The sequence below is a fragment of the Pipra filicauda genome, unplaced genomic scaffold (assembly GCF_003945595.2).
Source record: "Pipra filicauda isolate LSUMZ 115617 unplaced genomic scaffold, ASM394559v2 scaffold96_size2947999_pilon, whole genome shotgun sequence".
NCBI lineage: Eukaryota > Metazoa > Chordata > Aves > Passeriformes > Pipridae > Pipra > Pipra filicauda.
Window position 1 is genome coordinate 1,907,896 of NW_024105164.1, and position 19,558 is coordinate 1,927,453.

The window sequence follows — 19,558 nt, forward strand, 5'->3', positions numbered from 1 at the left end:
ATAGCCTCTGAATTTTTTTATTGTATGTAAATTTTTTTACAGTATGTTCAGTTTAAAAGTTGTCTGATGAATTAATCCTTAATACTGTGAGCTTTTTGGATTGGGGGATTTGTTTGGGGTTTTTGTACTTCGGACTTGTAGCTTGAGGGACTTCCAAGTTCACAGGCAGGTTTACAGGCTTCATCTTAGCCAGCGCTGATGGAAACCCTCCCTTAGGCGAGGCCCGGGTGTGGCTGTGTCGCCTCAGTGCCCACCCTCGGCCCCTAAAGCTCCTGCAGCTTGTGCGAGGGGTGTGGAGGGTGGGACCCCGTATGATACAGAATCAATTAGGTTGGAAAAGACCTGTGAGAGTCCAACCTACGACCGAGCACCAGCCTGTCAACTACAGCACGGCACATGTTGAGTCTCTCCTTAAACACCTTCAGGGACGGTGATTCCACTACCGGTGACGCTGGGCAGCCCATTCCAATGTCTAATCACCCTTCCCGTGAAGAAATTCTTCCTAATGTCCAATCTAAACCTCCCCTGGTGCCGCTTGAGCCCGTGTCCTCTCGTCCAGTCGCTGGTTGCCTGGGAGAAGAGCACGACACCCACCTGGCTACAGCCTCCTTTCAGGTATTTTTACAGCGATAAGGTCTCCCCTGAGCCTCCTCCAGGCTACACAACCCCAGCTCCCCCGGCCGCTCCTCACAGGACTTGTGCTCCAGTGGGTACTCGCACACAGCCCTGCGCCGCGATGTTCCCAAATAACTGTAGATTATTTCATCGATCAAAATGTCACGATTTTATCAGGCGTAATTAAACCGGGTAAGAACAGACCGCGCTCACGCTGGAGGCCGCAGTGCCCCCGCCGCCCAGGGTGCGCGGCGCTCCGGGCCCCGCCCGGCCCGCTCTGTGCCCGCCCGCGGCCCCTCCCCGGCGGCGGCCGCAGCGCTCGGCGCTCCCGGGCTCCCGTAGCGCCCCCGCGGTTCCGGCGGGCGGGCGGGTGACGTGGCGGGCGGGGCGGAAGTGTCGTCGGCGGCGGGCGCGGGCCGGTGCCGCGGCGGGGCCTGCTGGGGACGCCGAGGCCCGAGATGGCGGCGCCGGGGCTGCTCCTGCTGCTCCTGCCGCTCCTGCCGCTGCGCGCCCGCGCCGACGAGCACGAGCACACGGTGAGGCGGCGCCCGGCTTCCCTCCGGAGCGGCGCTCGGGCCACGGCCCCGCCGCCCGGGAAGCGCGGCTCGGCGGGCGGGATGGGGGGCGACGGGCCGCGGCCGCGGGAGGAGCGGGCGGGTCCCGCCCCGCGGGGCTCCCTCCGCGCCCCCTGCGCCGCTCGGGCGGTCGGGGTTGCGCGGGGTCGGGCCCCGCTCGCCGGTTCGCGTGAGCGGGGCGCTCGGGACAGGGCCGCCGGGCTCTCTGATCCGGTTTGCACATCCTTGTGCGGCCGGGCGCGGTGTCCCACCTTTTCCGGGAGAGATAAACGCCCCGGCAGGTACGCGGGCTTTGTTTGGAGAGCGCTGTTTGCTCCTCCCGGGAGGATGTTTGCTCTCGCTGCAGAGCACAGCCCCGCTGTGACGGGGAACACGCTGCGGGGGACAGCTCGCCTTGGGAGAGGGGGGGATAGCTGGGAATGGGCTGGGAAGTGAGAGCAGGATGGGGACACTGACACGGACCCTTCAGGAAAATGGTGATACGATACTGCTGACTTGAGCGCTCACCTATTGGGGTGAGGATAGTTTTTGTTAAAGTGCTTGCAGTATAACCCGAAAAGAGTCTCTAGGAAGGGCTTCGTCGGTTTCTGGTTTTACATCAGTGTTATTTCCCATGGCTTTCGGTGTGGGAGGGTGGAAGTTCTCTGTGATGAGTTGAGACTTGATTTTGGAACGAGACTTTGCCAAAAACCATCCCCATTTGCTCCAAGTAGAGCGTGTTAAGAGTGTGGCTGTGATTAAACAGTGTCTGTCTGGCTGTCAGGACTTTCAGTGCTCCTGAGCAGCCTGACTGGCGAGCACTTGCTCAGTTTCTTGACACAGCTTTCTCTAGGTGTGCTGTGGTAAGCTTACTAAGATTAACGGTATTGATAGTTTTTGTATAAGCAGTAGTTAGTTAGTTGCCCTATTACATGGATTTTTGAGGAATTGAAAACTGCATACGATCGTCTTTATTTTTTTTAAAGAGAAAGGGATTTATCAGTGCTGCAGTTAATGACAGAAAAATTAGGCTAATATTGAGTACTTTCAAGGAGCAGATATTCTTTGAACAAGCTTAGGTCCCAGTTTTGTTGCTGACACTGCTTTTTAGGGTTAGTTTTCCGCTGAGGTGAGATGGTTTTCAGTATAGCACTGTGTTTATTTTAAAGGCTGGTTTAGTTGAGGGATTATTCATTATTAATATTGGTAATGTTCTGGGGGAACAAAAAATCATAATGCTGTCATTGAATTTATTTGGTTTTGAAGTCTCCCTTCAAAAGTGATTTTTGATGGTTTTTAAGTCTTCTGAATGATTACCTAAACAATTACCAGTGGAAATCACAAATTCCTTTTAAGGGCTTGTCGCTTTTTTTCATCTAAATTACTCAAATATGGCAGTTGAGGGATGGTAATAATCATGCTGTCATTGATCGTGATTTATGGTAAGTCTTCTTGATTTGTGGAAATCATTAGGATCCTCAGTGATAATAGTATAAGTGACCAGTCATGTGATAGGTCAGGAATAGTTGATGTAGAAAGACAGTTACCTTTTTTAGAAGGCTGTCTCCTTGCTTAGATATTTTGATGCTTTAATGTTCTATGGGAGATTGGAGTGGAAGCATTAGCAGCATGAATGAAACATGAACAGAGTTTTGTAGTAGTATGCTGATTTTGAGATTAAGAACCTGAAGGAAATATACCTTAAATACTGCATTTTAATGCATTTCAGTTTTAAATATGATTATAGTTGGAAGATTAATTTTTCTATAATCAAGGTGCTTTATTACATTTTGGAGGCTCTACTCACTTTTGGAGGAGTGGAGGGGAAATTTAGGATTTGGTAACCTCAAAGTGTAAATTTTCAGTAACTTTAAGACTGGAGACCTATTGTGGGAATACATATCCCTATGTGCTGCCGTTTCCTTATCAACTCTCCAGTGTGTGGCTTCTTGTGCACAGGCACTTGGGCTGTCTGGTGAAGGTGTGTCGGTGCATCTTGCCACAGTTTACTTTCAGCTGCTGATGTGCAGGGCCTTACCAGTACTGAGCCTGCTGGGCATACAGAAGTGCTGTCTTAGGTGTTTAATGCCCTGTGTCAGCAGGTTAATATTTTTAATGTGGTTGCTGCTGCTACAATATGTAATAGTGTACAATACTTATAAAATAATACAGATGTGTGCTATAATATGTATTTTTGTATTAATGAAAATAGGCTGTTAATGTTTTATATGTGTCCTTTATTTCATAATTGTAGGACTTCCAAGCAAATATTGTAAAAGGCAATTGTGAGAGGACTCTGCACAAAGCTCTAGGTCTATAAGTACTATTGTTTCTGGAGGTGGCAGGTATGGATAGTGTCATTGAACCAAGAGCTAAATCCTTTATCTTAAATTTGAATTACTTCTTTAAAAATCACGTCTGCATTTCTTTGGGATAATAGTGTAAATACAATTATAATATAAATGGGTATTTAAAAATCAGTAGTAAGTGAAGAGAAATTGGAGTTTCACACAGCATTTAAAATCTCCTTAGTCAAAAGGCAGTATAGTAGTATAACTTCAGACCAGAACAGAGTAATATATCAGAAACTAACTGAAAACTTGTCTACTGATACTTTAACTTATTGTCATGCTTCAGAGCATGTCATACACTTGCTCATTGCATGTATTGCACCATTTTTTGATAGTTGTCCTTTTATTTTTGGAAGTAATAGTATCAGTGGGGTGCTGGTGATCTTATAACAATGTATGCTGATCCTGCAGAAACAGGGTTAGTGGGCTCCTGCCTGGTTTGCTTTCACATCTTCTCTTGCTAGACTTGGTGGAGTTGATGATGAAACAGACAAACCATAAAAGCATTCTGAAATATCCTGGGGGTTTTGTTGCGGGGGATGGTCTAAGGCGTAGGTAGCATTTAAATTTTAACGTTGCTTCAGTTTAATTGTCAGTGCTTTTGTAAGCATGGAAACACAAGACAAACACTGAAAAATAAACAAACCCCAGCCTATACCGTGTAGCAAAATTCCTAATTTATTATGTTTGAGAAAAGCATTTTTGTTTGACCTACACCTCAATGAAGTATATTAAAGCTCTCAGCCTGTAAGGCTTGTTTAAAATTAATACATAAAATTAGGAGCTTTGTATAGTATCTGAGAATTGTCAGTTAGAGAACCACTGTGGAAAATATTTCAGCGCACGCAAAACGCTTATTTGCATATGAAGTTGTGTGCAGATGAGCAGCCTGATTCCTCTTTGAAGTTCTCCCGTTTCCATTTTGAAGAGGTGAAATAAATTTTGTGGAATCGGGATGTGGTGTGCCTGAGCAATCTTGTGCATCTGGGGACTGTAACAGTAAAAGTACTGCTTGTACAGTAGTTCAGACTGTGCTGCTGGTACAGTTCTACCCTCATTTTGGTGAGGCCTACAATTCAGAGAGAAATGAAGAAGTGTTACTAGAAATAACCTACTTTGTCCAAAGGAGAGCATGAGGCTGAAATCCACAGTTTAATAGGCTATGGATGTAAGCTGCAAGCATTGAGTACTATGACAGTGCTTGATAGAGTATCTGGGGGCTAGAAGTCTGGGATATTACTCACCAGTTGAGTCTTGCTTGCTGCCCCTTGTATTTTCTGTCCTGCTTTTACAGCTTTCCTCTGCCAGTAACAGATAATGTTGGTCCTTTTTTTTCCTCCCTGAAAGATGTACATTTTGGAAAGCCTCATTCCAAACTTCAATTTGAGAAAAGGAATAAAATTGCATACTTTCTGAAAGAAACTGTCTCGATTTGAATTTATTTTGCTGAATCATCACGTGAGATTTGGCAGTTGTAATCCTCTCCCTGTCTCCATCTTTTTTTGCAAAGTGCTTTCATGGTTTAAAGAACATCAACAACTTGACAGTCTCATATCCTTGCCTGCAACCTTTTGTATACTGACTTAATCTAGCCTTAATTGTTTTGTAGAATAAATAGTTTATTTCTAGAGTTACCATGCATATTTCTGCAGTTGTGCAAAGAGAACATAAAGTTGCTTTCCACATCATGAGTGCCCTGTTGGGTAACAGGAAAGGAAGATGCATGTACTGTGCTGAAGGCAGTTTCAGTATTGCTACGGTGGAATAGTTTTTAAACCATATAGATACATGGAAATTGTATTAAGCCTCAAAGTGGTGCATACTCCCAGTTTTTCAGTAGTTGTATTGCATGGAAGAAATCCACACTTGGCCAGGTCAGACAGCACAGGCTTTATACAAGTTTAATGTTCTGCAGGGGACTAGAGTAGACCCATCTATTCAGGCAACAAGGCAGCACTACAGATGGGTTGGACGTGATTTTAGCTTGCACATGCCCAACATCTCTGCAGCCCAGCACTCTGTACAGGCAGCGTGACCATATTGTGCTGCTTTGGAACAGATGTCCCCAGCTGTGATGAGGGTTGTAGCTGATACGTAGTTGCACTTGAGGTGCAGGTTAGTCCTTCACCACCTGGTGGCAATTACAGAAAAAAGTTTCTGAAGGTTTATCTCCCCTTAATCAGATTGTAACAGCTGTATGGTAGGTAACTTGTGTTGCTGCTGAGACTTTTCAGGCTGCCCCTATAAAGAGATCATTATATACTCCATATAGTTACTGAAAGTACCGAGCTGATACTAGGCTTAGTGCAGAAAAATATGGAAAACTTACGGAACGAGTACTACATTTTTTTGTAAATTACTGTAAGTGAAATATAAATAAAATTGTGTTTTGTAGTCTTCTCTCATACATGGAAGCGGTGAGCTCTGAATTGTGGCACTATGACCAAGTTGTTAAACACTTGTGTCTATGAATATAATTAGGATCTCTGAGCTATATGCTGTATATTATCCTTTTATATGAACCGAAACCATAAGAGCTTGCTGAGTTATACCGCAGTACAGATTGCAGCATCTTGTTTGTTGACCTTCTTTGTCTTGTCATTTGCTATCTTCATCTCAGCTTATTTTATATTCTCTCTCTCGCAGTGTGACCTTTTGCTGAAAGGTGTGTTGTATGTAAGCCTTCTCTCAACCTAGAAGTCCTCATATAGAGGTGACAGTAAAGTCCTACAAGATACTCTAGTTCTTTGTCTTGCCTAAATAAGAGTTTTCCTTTATGTTGGCACCGTTATTTGTTGTAGATGTTTTGATATTATGAAGGAAATAATGAAAAATAAACTCAAACAACCAAAAAAACCCAAACACCACGAACTTGAACTCTTCAATAGCACTGTGTTCTTGCCACGAAATTACCCTACTACTAGGCTAAGAATATAAGGATGAGATATGTCATGACAGGGAAATGTGTTTAAATGTGAAAGCTCATATTTATAATTGAGAATGAGCAAACCCCAAAAAATTTAGGGAGAAGACAATCTGCTTGAGTTTTTACTAGACACCACCCCCAAATTTAGGCTGAAGTTGCTTAAGCTGGTTTACTTACAACAGCCCCCTTGATTTGGGGACACCACTGGGAGCACCTGATGGACTGCAAATTGCTGTGACTAAGGACTGCTTAGAGTGAGGTGTAACCTGGGCTGGCTGAGGGGCTGTGTTTGTTTATGTAGCAGTCCTGGACAGATTTCTCTTGTCCTGTTCCGGGGGGGGGGGGGGGTGAGAAAGGAGGAAGTAATAAATGCAGACTGAATTCTTTGCTTATGTTTGATTTGGTCCCTTTTCTCTCCGGAGTAGGCTGGTGGCATCTTGGAGTCATTGTGAGAAAAACTTGTAAGCCCTGAAGGAGGGCTAAACACTGCAGATAAGAGACAAGCAAAGACCAATTTTGTTATTGCAGATGTTGTAATTACAATGTAGTTACATTATTGGATCAGAAAACGTAGGAAGATTTTGACTAGTATATTCTTATTCTGTTGGTTTCTGCCACTTCTGTCACTTCTGTTATAGTTCCAAAAATGCAGAGATCCCAGCTCAGTGTGAAGCAGGTCAGAAACAAGCAGCTAAGTATAGCAGTGGTCAATGCTTTCTTTATTCAGGCACTGTCAAAGAAGAACTCACAGACCTAAGGATGTTGTCATATTCTATTACTGAAGGTTGAACAGAGACATAGCTGAGCTCACATGTAAGCTGTTCGTTACAAGGAGTAGTGCTAAAGTGGGCTCTTGACAAGTTAAGACCATTTTGAGGAAGGGCTGGAAATATGTTCTGCAGCTGTTAGAGGAAGAAACAGAAGACATGCTAGACATAACAGTCTAGGAAGAGATATGGACCAATTTGTCCCGTGCTGCCTTGGCAAGAGCTAGAGGCAGATTCGAAGTGCAGATTCCACTATCTGCTGCTGTGGCTGAGGGAGTTGGAACTGTGATTTTTCTTTCTTTTTTCTTTCTTTCCCAACTTTCTTTGGATAACTGTGCTGCACTGGTATAACCTTTCTGGTTGCTGGAAGAGAGGAGGAATGTCTACTTTCTCTTGCTGTGTTGTTTACTCTTTCTTTGATCCTTCTTTGACATTCTGTCTATCAGAAGTGTTGACGTGTGTGCTCTACTAGTGGGCAGGTTTGTGAAACTGATAAATGTTTGGTCTCTGCTGCAGCTCAGAATGAAATAGGTAAGATTTTAAGTTTCTTGTTGGAAATCACTCACATAAGCGGCTGGAATGACGCTTGTACATCTTTGTAAACAAAAAAGATGAGGCTTGTAATAGAGATGATGTGTTAGTTTAAAGGGATTAAATTATTTTCCAAAGCATGTTTGTTTAAATCCTTGAGTTAAACTTTTAAACACCTCATCTGAAGAATTAATTGCATTCCACATGTACCTAATTATTTCTGAGTTAACCTCATGGTACAGCTGTGGTTATTCAGAATAAATGGAATTGAAGAACCTTTGTTCATTTGTTAAAAAGGGAGATGCATAACTGTATTCAGTATTTCAGTTGTGCACTATGAAATAGTTACAACTAACTAACATGTGACTTTCTTTGCTTCTCCAGTGTGTTCTGTGTCTGTGGTTTTGTCTTAAAATAGTACTTTATTCTTCTGTACTTAAAAACATCAGAACCTATATGGTGGTTGTGCTTTCATGTATATATGGTTATAATTAGGGGGTTTGCCTTAAAAGTTATATCACTGTCCCTCCTGTTCTGTTGAAGTTCTAGTAGGTGAAGAAGTTGTGTTGGCTGAGAGACTTTGTGTAGTTATCAGCAAATCTGATACCTCATCCAGATGCACACAGATATAGTGCAAGTAATTATTTGAGATCACTTAATTCTCCTGAATTCGTGCAGTATTTGAATATTGATAGATTAATGGCTTTAAATACTTTTGTTCAGAAGTAATAAGGGCTTGAAAAAAATTACTGGCTCCTAGACAAGGAATAAATTTTTCTGGCTAAGAGTAGCTGTGGAAAGTGAAGAGTGAATGTTCCCAGAAAGAATTTCATGGCAGCCACCAGACTGCTTGCTGTTCTGTTTTTTTCACTGTGAGAATGTTGGAAATGCATCAAAATACAGTTCTTCTGTCTGACTTCTTTGCCTCTTGGCTCCTGTAGGTATGCAACAGTTTAATTTTAGTGTCTCCTGTGAGGCATTGCAGTCTTCTGGGAATTTTGAATGCAATTTATACCATTAGTAAAATGAAAGGAAGCTGCATTTTAGGAAAATACAGTATACATGTCACCGTGGGTAGATTACCTAATTTCTTTGCTGAGATCTTGTATAACAAGACATTAACTTGATATTTCCTTTTTCTCAGTGGAGATAAGCAGAATTTTGCTTTGAACTGATGTGTTTCCACAACATTTGTAAAAGCTTATTTATTTTTGAGATTTCTGCTTTTCTCCACTTCTGCTCTCTACATCTTCTGCTTCTCTCTTTGATACTTCAGAGATAGGCTCTAAGAAACTATATAATCAACTAAGCTTTTTTTTTTTTGTTAGAAAGCAGGCTGAAAATCTTACCTAGAATTCCTCTCACCCCAAAGACAAAAATGCTCAATTGTCTTATATGTAACTGTTGCCTGTGATTCAACAGTCCCGCTCTGCTAGTTAACATGAATGAGAGCTTCTTGAACATTTTTATTCTGCTCAGGTTCTCATCTAACTCAATAACTTTATCTTTCAGTACCAAGATAAAGAGGAAGTTGTTTTATGGATGAATACTGTAGGGCCCTACCACAATCGCCAAGAAACATACAAATACTTCTCTCTTCCCTTCTGCGTGGGATCAAAAAAAAGCATCAGCCATTACCATGAAACCCTAGGGGAAGCACTTCAAGGAGTTGAATTGGAATTTAGTGGTCTCGACATCAAATTTAAAGGTAAGCAATTCACAGTGCCTTTAGTCACTTAAAATATACATGAACCCTTAAAACTTGGGGTTTTTAACTAGAAGAACTGAAAATTGGTTGCTGCTAGCAACTGAGTGTATCTTGTACCCTGCAAGGTTGTCTACAGCGATTGGCTTTTGAGTTTACAGTGAAGGTTTCATCTGTGTGCCCTTGAAGGAAAATGCTTGCAGCAGATATGTGCTTCTGAAGTAACTGATTACATTTTAAAAAGTAGAACTAAGCTTTTTTGCGTTTGAGTGTTTAAATATTTGCTGGAATTAATATTCTGGAATTATTAATTCTGAAGATGTCATTTTTCCTCTGATATTGAGTACTTGCAGACTCTCTGCAATTGCAAAGGAGTAGCAAGGGCTCAACATCTCAAAATTCTACCTTAACACAAAGTTAATTATTGTATCCTTCTGGTCAGTGTCTAATTTAAAATGCCTTTGACAAACAGATGCTTATGTTTTGGTACCAATGGATTCACAGGGCCTTAAGAATAAGATATGGCTTCAAGGAGTGTTGAGTATCTAAAACCTGCAGCTGAAGTAAATTAAGAGCTGCTCAAGTCCCATTCAATAATAAACTTGTACGGATTTTCTTCATAAATGTGTGAATCATATCTGAGTTCTAAGTTAACAGGTAACCATGCTTTTCCTTATGTGTGTTTGGGATTATGGCAAGACTAACAATTACAGGCATTTTTTTCTCTTTAAATGAGTGTTGTACGAGTTTACAAAATAAAATTAGATTTGAATTTTATACTTCTAGGATTTTATCCTTTAGGGTGAGTAAAGGTGAAGTGGAATTGTTCTAATAAAATAGCTTCTGCAATAAAAAACAGTTCCATTCTCAACATGGTTTGACTGTACAGCAATAAGCATGAAGCTGCATGTTGTTCATCATATTCAAAGAATTATTTAGGCTGCAGCTGTTACTAACTGAAATACTAAACTGTGTAAGTAAAACTGGCAGTTGAATCACTGGGCATTGCCTGTATTTTTGAACTAGAATAAAAAAATTATGGTTCTGCAAAAATGTGTTCTTCTGAGAGTGGAAGTTAGCACTTGAATTCTCACAGTACTGACTAGTGGGGCAAAACCACAGTATATTCAAGAACCCATAAATCAGTGTTTCTTTTTGTATTTAAAAATGTGTCATATGAAAGGATACCTGCAATCTTACAAGATAGCTGGATTTCCCTTCTGTTACAGTATGAATTATATTGTTCTTTTATCACAGGCATCAAATCTGTATAAATATCTGTGTGAATAAAGTAATGAATTATTAACATACATTGTAATATAACTTTAAGCTGGCTTAATTTACTTGTCAAGCTAAATCTAGGGTAATAATGCTTCTTAATTAATATGTCAGGTTCTTTATTCAAGTATTTGGATTGACATCCTCTGTTACACCTGAGACCTAGTAAATTATTAAATATATTGAACATTGGTATCGTAGTGACTTCAGTTGGAAAATTAATTTTTGATATTGCCATACAGTGCCATTTAGACAAGGTTAATTTAAAGAGAAAAAGGATTTTTTAACATACTTGAATTTTACACTTGTTGGGAAGTGTTACTAAATGACCATACCTCTAATGGAGAACTCTTTGCCCAGACTTCCTTCTGCAACACCTCCTGAATAAAGGGCAGCCGTTCAGGCTGATGTTCAGTGTTGTACTAGGAGGTGGTCAGATATAATGAGGGTTTATATGGTTTGCAAGTTTGAATAAAACCCAATTGATCTCTGTTCATAGGAAATTTGAAATTTGGCTAAGCACACTTTTTTAATGAGTCATGCTTTCATGCTTTTTAAAAATTTGCTTAATGAGCTACAAGACGTTATTGAAGCTGTATTACATAGCACATGTTACCTCTTTGGCATCCCTGATGTAGACACAACACAAAACATACCTTTAATGTCACATTCCTCTTGGATACACACCCTGCTAAGAACTCTCTAACACATGCAAAACTTTTGATCTCATAAAGCTATAATGAAGTAGACATCAGGTTCCCCAGCCATGGTGTTCTAAGCTTCTTTCATTTAATCATTGAACACAGTGGATTTAAGCTTAACCATCTAATCCTGTCCTGTAACTAAATGACAGCTTCAGCGTTCTCAGTGGCTGGTGAAAGGAACACTTGTCTTCATTCACTTGTTTTAGGGGGAGGTGAGAGAAACTGTACCCGTGTAGTGTGGCTGAGGGTGACATCCTGTACCATATGTAATGTCGTGCCTGTGTTTCGTGAGAATTGAATGAGATTGTTTCTAATGATGCTGCTGGGGTTTTGTGTATGTGCCCTGGAGTAACTTGTAATATACTTGATCCAGATTTGATTGTACTATCTTGATGATGGCCTTTGATATTTTATCTACCAGAAATGAGTCCTCAATTCCAGTGATGACAAAAAGAGCTGAGGGGAAGCTGGAATTCTTTACATTCACTGTGTTTCACTATTTGCAGAGTGAAGAAAATTTTACTAAGATGTGCATGAGAGGGGACTTGTCTCTAAATCTGTTGCTGCCTGAATTCTTGTCAACATGTCTTTTTTTCACTTGAGAAGGAAATATTAGGGAAGGAAACTGGGATTTGAAAGAATGACTTATGAATTGTAGATGGGGAAGAATAGCTTTCTGACTCAAAGAGGTGGATTTATTTTATTTTCAAAATAGTGGGAGTTATTGTACTAAAATAGATAATATTGTACAAAGTCTTAGGTATTTGTTAATAATTTCATACCTCTTGTTAAAGTAGAAGAGGTCTCATGATCTATTTGGGTAAATCTTCCATGAGCTAATGGATCTTAATTTAGTATGGGTGAAGTAGCAAAAGGATACTTTGAAACCTTTTCATATCCAATCTGTGGGAAGCTTCTGCATGTGAAAGAGTAGATTTATGAAAACAATCATGTAATTGCTTTAATGGTTCCTTTTTAAATGTCCTTTTTTGTTACCTACTTGAGGATAGCCAAAATGGCTTGAAGGCTTCATCAGTGTCCATTCCTCCATTTGCTTGGTTTGCCTTTGCTTTCAGCCAGCTCATTAATAAATCTTTACCTGTGCTTTAATTTTTTGCAGACGATGTAATGCAGACTACTTACTGTGAAGTTGACTTGGACAAAGGAAGAAGAGATGCATTTGTGTATGCTATCAAAAATCACTATTGGTACCAGATGTATATTGATGACTTGCCAATATGGGGTGAGTGATATTATGTATAAATAACTGGATTACACCTACCTGAGTACTGTACTAGTGGGTTTCGTGGAGTCATTTAATGACTAAGCTTTGTTACAAGAACATAAAACATACATGTAAACCAAATTCACAAGAATGTAAAACCAAATAATATAGCCTAGAGAAGAGGAGACTGAGGTCAGACCTCCTTGTGGTCTTCAACATCCTCATGAGGGGCAGCGGAGGGGAGGGTGCTGATCTCTTCACTCTCATGACCAGTGACAGGACTCAAGGAAGTGGCATGGAACTGAGTCAGGGGAGGGAGTCAGGTTAGGTTGGGTATCAGGAAAAAGGTTTTCACCCAGATGGTGGTTGAGCACTGGAACAGGCTCCTCAGGGAAGCGGTCACAGCACCGAGCCTGACAAGAGTTCAAAAAGCGTTTGGACAATGCTCTCAGGCACACAGTGTGATTCATGGATCATACTGTGCAGGACCAGGAGTTGAACTCAATGATCCTGATGAGTCCCTTCCAACTCAGCATATTCTATGATTCTTTGAAATAAATTGAGGGATTTTTGCATTGAAAGACCAGTAGGATGGCTTATACTAATGAATTACAAAACCAATGAAAAGCTGTTTTGTTTCTTGAGCACTGATTTAATAATAGCAAGTTCTTAGGGTTAAATTCTTTAAAATGTTTGAGTGTTAGTTAGATAAGCTACATGTAAGGTCCATGTTATTGTGTTCATGAATAGCAACTGTCATAAAACTATTTCAGAGTTTAAACTTTATTTTGCTGCTGCTTTTCTTTACTGCTAACACAAGAACTATTTGGTTTACTTTCATGGTAGTTTAGTGGCTTTTAACGGTTTTGCTTGTGTAGTTTGTGTTTACATGAAGGAGTTTTATTTTACTGGTTTTTTTACAATTCTTAAAATTACTTGTGCTGAGTATTATTATCTGGTCTTAGAATAAGCCCACAATACTTGTGTCTTGAATAAAAATGTGTGTATCCTTAATGCCATTGTCTCCTAAGGTCTCTGTGTTTTGTTACTCCTTTGTAACTTGTAATCATATTCCTAGTAAAGAGTGCTCTGCAGATTGCACTTTGCATTGATAGCAGTCAGACTCCCCCAGCCCTAATCTCCCAGTTGTAGGTATAAACTGAAAGGAAATGAAAAATGTTTTGTTAAGGTAAGGTTTTTGTTGCCTGTGATCAATGAAAGAGGTAAACCTGCCCAAAATAAACAAAATCCTGCAACACCTACAAAAATATGGTTCAAGTTGTGTGAGAAAAGTCCTTTGATAGGTGGTATGAATAATGCTACCCATCGTTCATTCATTCTGACAAAGGGGACTTTTTTTTTTAGCTCTTATAATTTTAATTGGTTCTAGAAGGTATCTGTCTAATGAACAAATGAACATGAGCCCCAGACAGAAACATTAGCATTTTATAGATTTATTTATTTATTATTTATCTGGTAGTCAGGAAGGTTCTTTTTTGGTTGGTTGGTTTTTATTTGTTGGTTTGGTTTTGTTGTTGGATTTTTTGTTGTTGTTTTGTGTTTTAATGTGAATATTTTTGCTTGACAAGAGAAGTACTTTTATATTGATTTTATTCATTTCAGCTGATTTACTTATTTTGTATAACAGGTCTGTGGCAGGGCTTGGAGTAGACCTGAATTGCTGTACGTGGCCTTTACTGAACTGCTTGTGTAATTGCTGGTAGGCTTTTTAAAAGCATGCATGAGTGACAGTTGTTGCTGCAATATTTTTTAGGGTTTTGACTTTTCAGCAAAAGATCAGTGAATGATTTTTCTAGGCTAGTGGCAGACATGTAGGCTTTGGATTGCCGAAGGATGATGGATGCTAAGCTAAATTCTTTGGAGTCCTGTGTGGCTTTCTTTTTTAGGATTGATTTTTCTGGTCATGTTTTATCACCTCAAATGCCAAAGAACAAACCTACTTACTAAATCTTGTATACATTGACTGAATTTTATGCTCTCAGCTAAAAAATCTGTTTTCCTGTGATTCCAGTGTTTTTGATGTTTTTCAGTAGTATGCTTTGTATGCCCAAGAAATCAGCTAACAAACATGTAGAATCTAGGTATCATCTTTGTAAGATATCAAGAGGCTGGTTTTGGTAGTTGTTGGGAAGGAGGACCTCAAGCTGTGGCATGTAATAGATTGACTGCAGCATCATAAGTATTGGTAATATTATGCAAGGATGCAATTTGATATCAGGTGTGAAAGCAAGCAGTGCTGACAATTTTGGTCTGTCTGTGAGGGTTAGGTAGAACTAGCAGAACTAGCAGATTGGTCAATCAATATTAGCCAGTCTTTCATTCAGAAAAATTGTTCAGTTCTTGATGGGGCGCTGAGAAAGGAGTGGATGCACCTGAACTGATCAGAAGTGTTTATCTGCAAGTCTGAATGACTCTTTTGGATCTTTGTGTTCCAAGTACAGTTTAGGAAACTGTGAGTATGGCTTATCTGCAATAATTGTGGCACTGAGACTTGCTGCTCATTGCACAGTTTTTATTGTAAATATTTCTGCTATGAATGTGGCATGAGTGATACTGTACATGTGGCTGTGCCATTTTGCTGCTCTTTTTGAGTGTGTTGGATAGACCTGCCTAGTGGCTCATAAAGTGGTGGCAGATACTAAAGAAAAATATCTTTTGCTAAGTGCATTCAGATAAAATGATTCCATTTTATGTTTTTTCCTGAATTGCTGTCCCACAGTGGAGAGACAAGGCTTGACTGTTTCTGGACATTCCCTAAGTATATGAGGCACTTGTGTTAGTTCACTCCTTCAGGGAGTGATTGATCAGAATGTCCTTTTAGGTAATTTAGAGGTCTACGTTGCCATGGTTTTGGATAATACCGTGGGCCCAGATGGTATGCCAGGTGCTGGGCTGTATGGCACAGGTACAAACTGGCACGTGTGCCGTGTGGATGGCATATACAAGGCAATCCTGACAGATGAGCACAAGTAAAAAACATGACAGAAAAACACCACTTTGCAAATTAAAAAACACAGGTGATGCACAAGTGCCATTCCTTCATATACCTGCTGCTTTGTGATAGCCTGTTCTATATCCTTCACCTACTTGTTCTCCCATTCCCCCCACCTTTGTATATCTTGAGTGCTGCTTTTACTGTGAGTTTCCATCTTGTACATCTTGTATGTGATCTTTGGTATGATGGTCTTGATATCAAAGGTGACACTTGTAGCCTGTGAACTTGGTGATTGCTAGACTTTTTTTTTCTCTGCAGCATGGTACAGTCTCTGGAATTTTTCTGTAGTAGATGAGACATTTTGCATTAGCTTACTGAAAATGAACTTAATCACAGAATGGTTTGAGTTGGATAGGACCGTAAAGATCATCTAGTTTCAACCCCCCTGCCATAGGCAGGGACACATTTCACTAAATCAGGTTGCTCAGAGCTCCATCCAACCTGACCTTGAACACTTCCAGGGATTGGGCATCCACAACTTCCCTGGGCGATTTGTTCCAGTGCCTCACCACCCTCACAGGAAAGAATTTCTTACAAATACACATTCTTGGCAAGCAGTGGAAACCTGTGTGCAAATGAGAGCAAAAAGCATGTGTTGGGGAGTCAGCTAAAGAGGATTACAGAGTGAAAGTAAAATTTTTAAGAGGAAGAAAAAAAAGTTAAGAGGTAGATGGGAGATTGGAATTATAGAGGTCTTGGCTAAGTTGTCTTCAGGGATATTGGATCTGTATTTAGCTAGTTGTTTATCTGGTAAGAATGATAAAGGTAGAGGAACTGTTGTTGCATCTTCTGCAGTGTTTGTAGCTGCATGCCTTTTCGTTTAATGCCATTACAAAATTCTTGGAGAGACCTGTGGATTGACGATAATCCAGGTATTAGAGTGGAAAAGAAGAGCATAATATCTTCTGTGTTTTCTTTAGTTATGTTGCATTTTTTAGCTGGCAAAACTTTCATAATGCATATTTTTTAAAAATAAATGCACAATATCTGAAAACATACCTGTAATAGATGCTTAAACTTGTTTCCTATGCAGGGATTGTTGGAGAAGCAGATGAAAATGGAGAAGATTATTACCTTTGGACTTACAAAAAACTTGAAATTGGTTACAATGGAAATAGAATTGTAGATGTCAATCTGACCAGTGAAGGAAAGGTGAAATTGGTACCAAACACAAAAATCCAGATGTCATATTCAGTAAGTAATTTGGTGATGCACCTGTGATAAGAAATTCTGCATGGTGAAATAGCTCAGAAATAGGTACTTCTATACTTACAGTATGTATTGCTACATTGGGCTATATTAGAGGAAGATGCCTCTTCACTCCTTCAAATATTTTGTTTAATTACTGAAAAACCTTGGTAGATTTATTAATAACAAATATAAAATTATGATTTTTGAAGCACTCCAAACACGCTGAAGCTTCTATTATCTGCAGAATATGTTTTGGTGGGAAAGGAAGGTGTCCCAAAAGGTAGGGAGACTAGAAGTATAGAGGACCCTCAAGTAGATACACATTTTCTTCATGTTTGGACCTCTGACATTTGCATCGTAGAGTTGAACTGGATTCTGAGCTAGGGCAAAACCCCACTGTAAGCCTTTATGCTTTGCAAGCCATTACTGTCAAAGCTTATTTTCTTTTTGCAATTCCAGTAGAAATTTCTTATTTATATAACCTTATTAATGAGGTTATAAGGTTTTTTTCTGAACCTCTCTTCTATTATATTGAATTGCTGTCATAAAAGGTAATGAATAAACAACATTTACTGATTGAGATAACAATTTTTCAGTTTTCCTCCTTATTTAGTTGATGTTACTTAAATCTGTAATGATTCACTTGTCATGTTCACCACATTTGTATACTGAAACTAGTTCTTAATGCATTGCTTTTCTACCATGTGTTAGCAGCAGATGTCAGCATAAGATTTTATTTCAGAGGATATTCTTGCTGCTATTACAGTGATCTTGTGCTGAGTAAGTTGTATAGTTTGAAGTGCAGATAATTAGGTTTTGTATGTGCTTTTTAGAATTACATTTACACTATAGTAGAAATTCAATAGTAGAAATTCTGAAATTTGCTATTTCAAATTCCACCAGCATTGTGAAGTCCATTTGCTCTGAATTTTAAGTTGGACAGCACTGAGTAGCTACCAGTAATGAAAATAACATTAGATGTTCTCTTAAAATACTTTTTAGTGTACAAAGCTCAAGACTTACCTATCCAGTTCTGTTGGCACCACTGGGCAATTGCTGGGCTGGCCTGTGTGTGCTGTTTAATTCACAGATTGTCTCTGGTGGATTTGTTCTAAGCACTGCTTCATAGTGACAGATGCTCTAATGAGAAATGTATCTGCTTAACAAAATGTTGAAAGCTATTAATGTTTTGAGCTACTAATCTTGAATAAGTTTGGAATTTGAGCTGAAGAACATTCATATCAAACCTCAAAGTGAGTAGTACTCAAGTCTTCGGGTTTTTTAGTCTGTCTCAGGATGGTGGTGAGCGATTGGGGTATTTAATCTACATTTAATCTACTTTCTTCTATACTCAGTAAGAGAACATGTTGGAAAGGATAGTTGCTTCTCATGTGTTTTAAAAAGATAGGCACAAGGGGGCTGCATTTGTTTCAATATCACTGAAAATCCTGATATTTTTAAATTTTGGCATGCTTTTGAAAAAAATTTTAGGATAGGCTTGTTTTAATTTTTTAATGCAGTTTCAGAAATAAAATAAATCTTGCAAAAATTCTCAAAAATACTTTGTGCTACTGTATTAGCACCATATATTTAATTAATACGATTAAATTTTCCAAATTCAAAGGAGTCCTCTATGCAGCTTGTGGAGTAAATGATAGCAGTAATATCCTGTTACCCTGTGATAGTATGTCCATAAACACATACTTTTCCAGCTGGTCAGAGTTATTTGTTGGCAGTTGAAGTGTCTAGATTGCAGAATCCTGTGGTCTTACAGGTTTTGGGCTGCAGCTTTTAGTTTTGTAAGCTTTTAAAATTTTGATGTCTGTCTATTAGGGTCCAGCTTGATCTCTTTTATCCAGTTCCTTTCCAGCGGGCTTGTATCTCAGTTCATGCCCTTTTTTTCCTATTGGCATCTGTTTTAAATCTTTTGTTATATTGTCTCATTTCCCACACTTCTGCTAGACTGCATCTTTTTCCTTGGGCACTGTACTCAGAGAATTTAGGTACAGGTGATTTCACTAAATACCAGTTGCAGTTCATGGTAGCCAAACAGAGTTCAGCTGCCTTTGGGGGAGCAGAAGCACACGGTGTTGTTATTGCTCAGTGAACACTGGCGATGTTCTCCACAAGCCTTGCTTCATAAAATGCAGCACATGGAAATGTTGAGAAAAGGCAATGTGCTGCCAGCAAAAAAAAACCCCAACAAACTGAAAAAAAAATCAAGTGCTTTCTAGCATGTCATTCTCGAACATATTTAAACATGCTTTCTTTCTTTAACCTTTGTTCTGAAATCTTGAGGAAATTTGGGAGGAGTTTTCAAAGGTTTTACAAGTATCTCCTGTGGGGAAAAAACATCATCTTTGAACTATTCATTTTACAAAACTGAAAAATAAGAACATTTGGTGGATTTGGGGGTTTGTGCCTTCAGTATGAGTATCTTTATGGGCTCCTTCTATAATCATGAAAAAGCTTTGTTGTATTTGACAACAAGTTTGCATCTTTGGTTAGCCTCACAGAAACGGTGAGAACTGAGGCAGTGCAAGACCGATTCTTCCTTGTTTTTACACATAAGCATATACGAGCATAGATCCATGAGGAAAGGTGGCTGATGTTCATTCCATGTATGACCTGTAGATGCCAGTCTTTAAGAAAATCATTCCGTTGGTTTTGCCAAAACCTGGATTCATACTGAAAA

The 19,558-nt window shown here is 39.7% G+C and overlaps 1 protein-coding gene across 1 annotated transcript in view; it reads left to right on the plus strand.

Moving 5' to 3' along the window:
• Positions 1-1,028: 1,028 nt before the first annotated feature.
• The window catches only part of TM9SF3 (transmembrane 9 superfamily member 3), a 43,770-nt gene continuing 25,240 nt past the window's right edge, over positions 1,029-19,558 (plus strand). The window contains exons 1-4 of the mRNA XM_027719365.2: positions 1,029-1,151; positions 9,257-9,452; positions 12,552-12,674; positions 16,706-16,866. Coding sequence (XP_027575166.1) covers positions 1,074-1,151; positions 9,257-9,452; positions 12,552-12,674; positions 16,706-16,866 — 558 coding nt within the window. The 5' untranslated portion in view covers positions 1,029-1,073. The remainder of the gene's footprint in view (positions 1,152-9,256; positions 9,453-12,551; positions 12,675-16,705; positions 16,867-19,558) is intronic.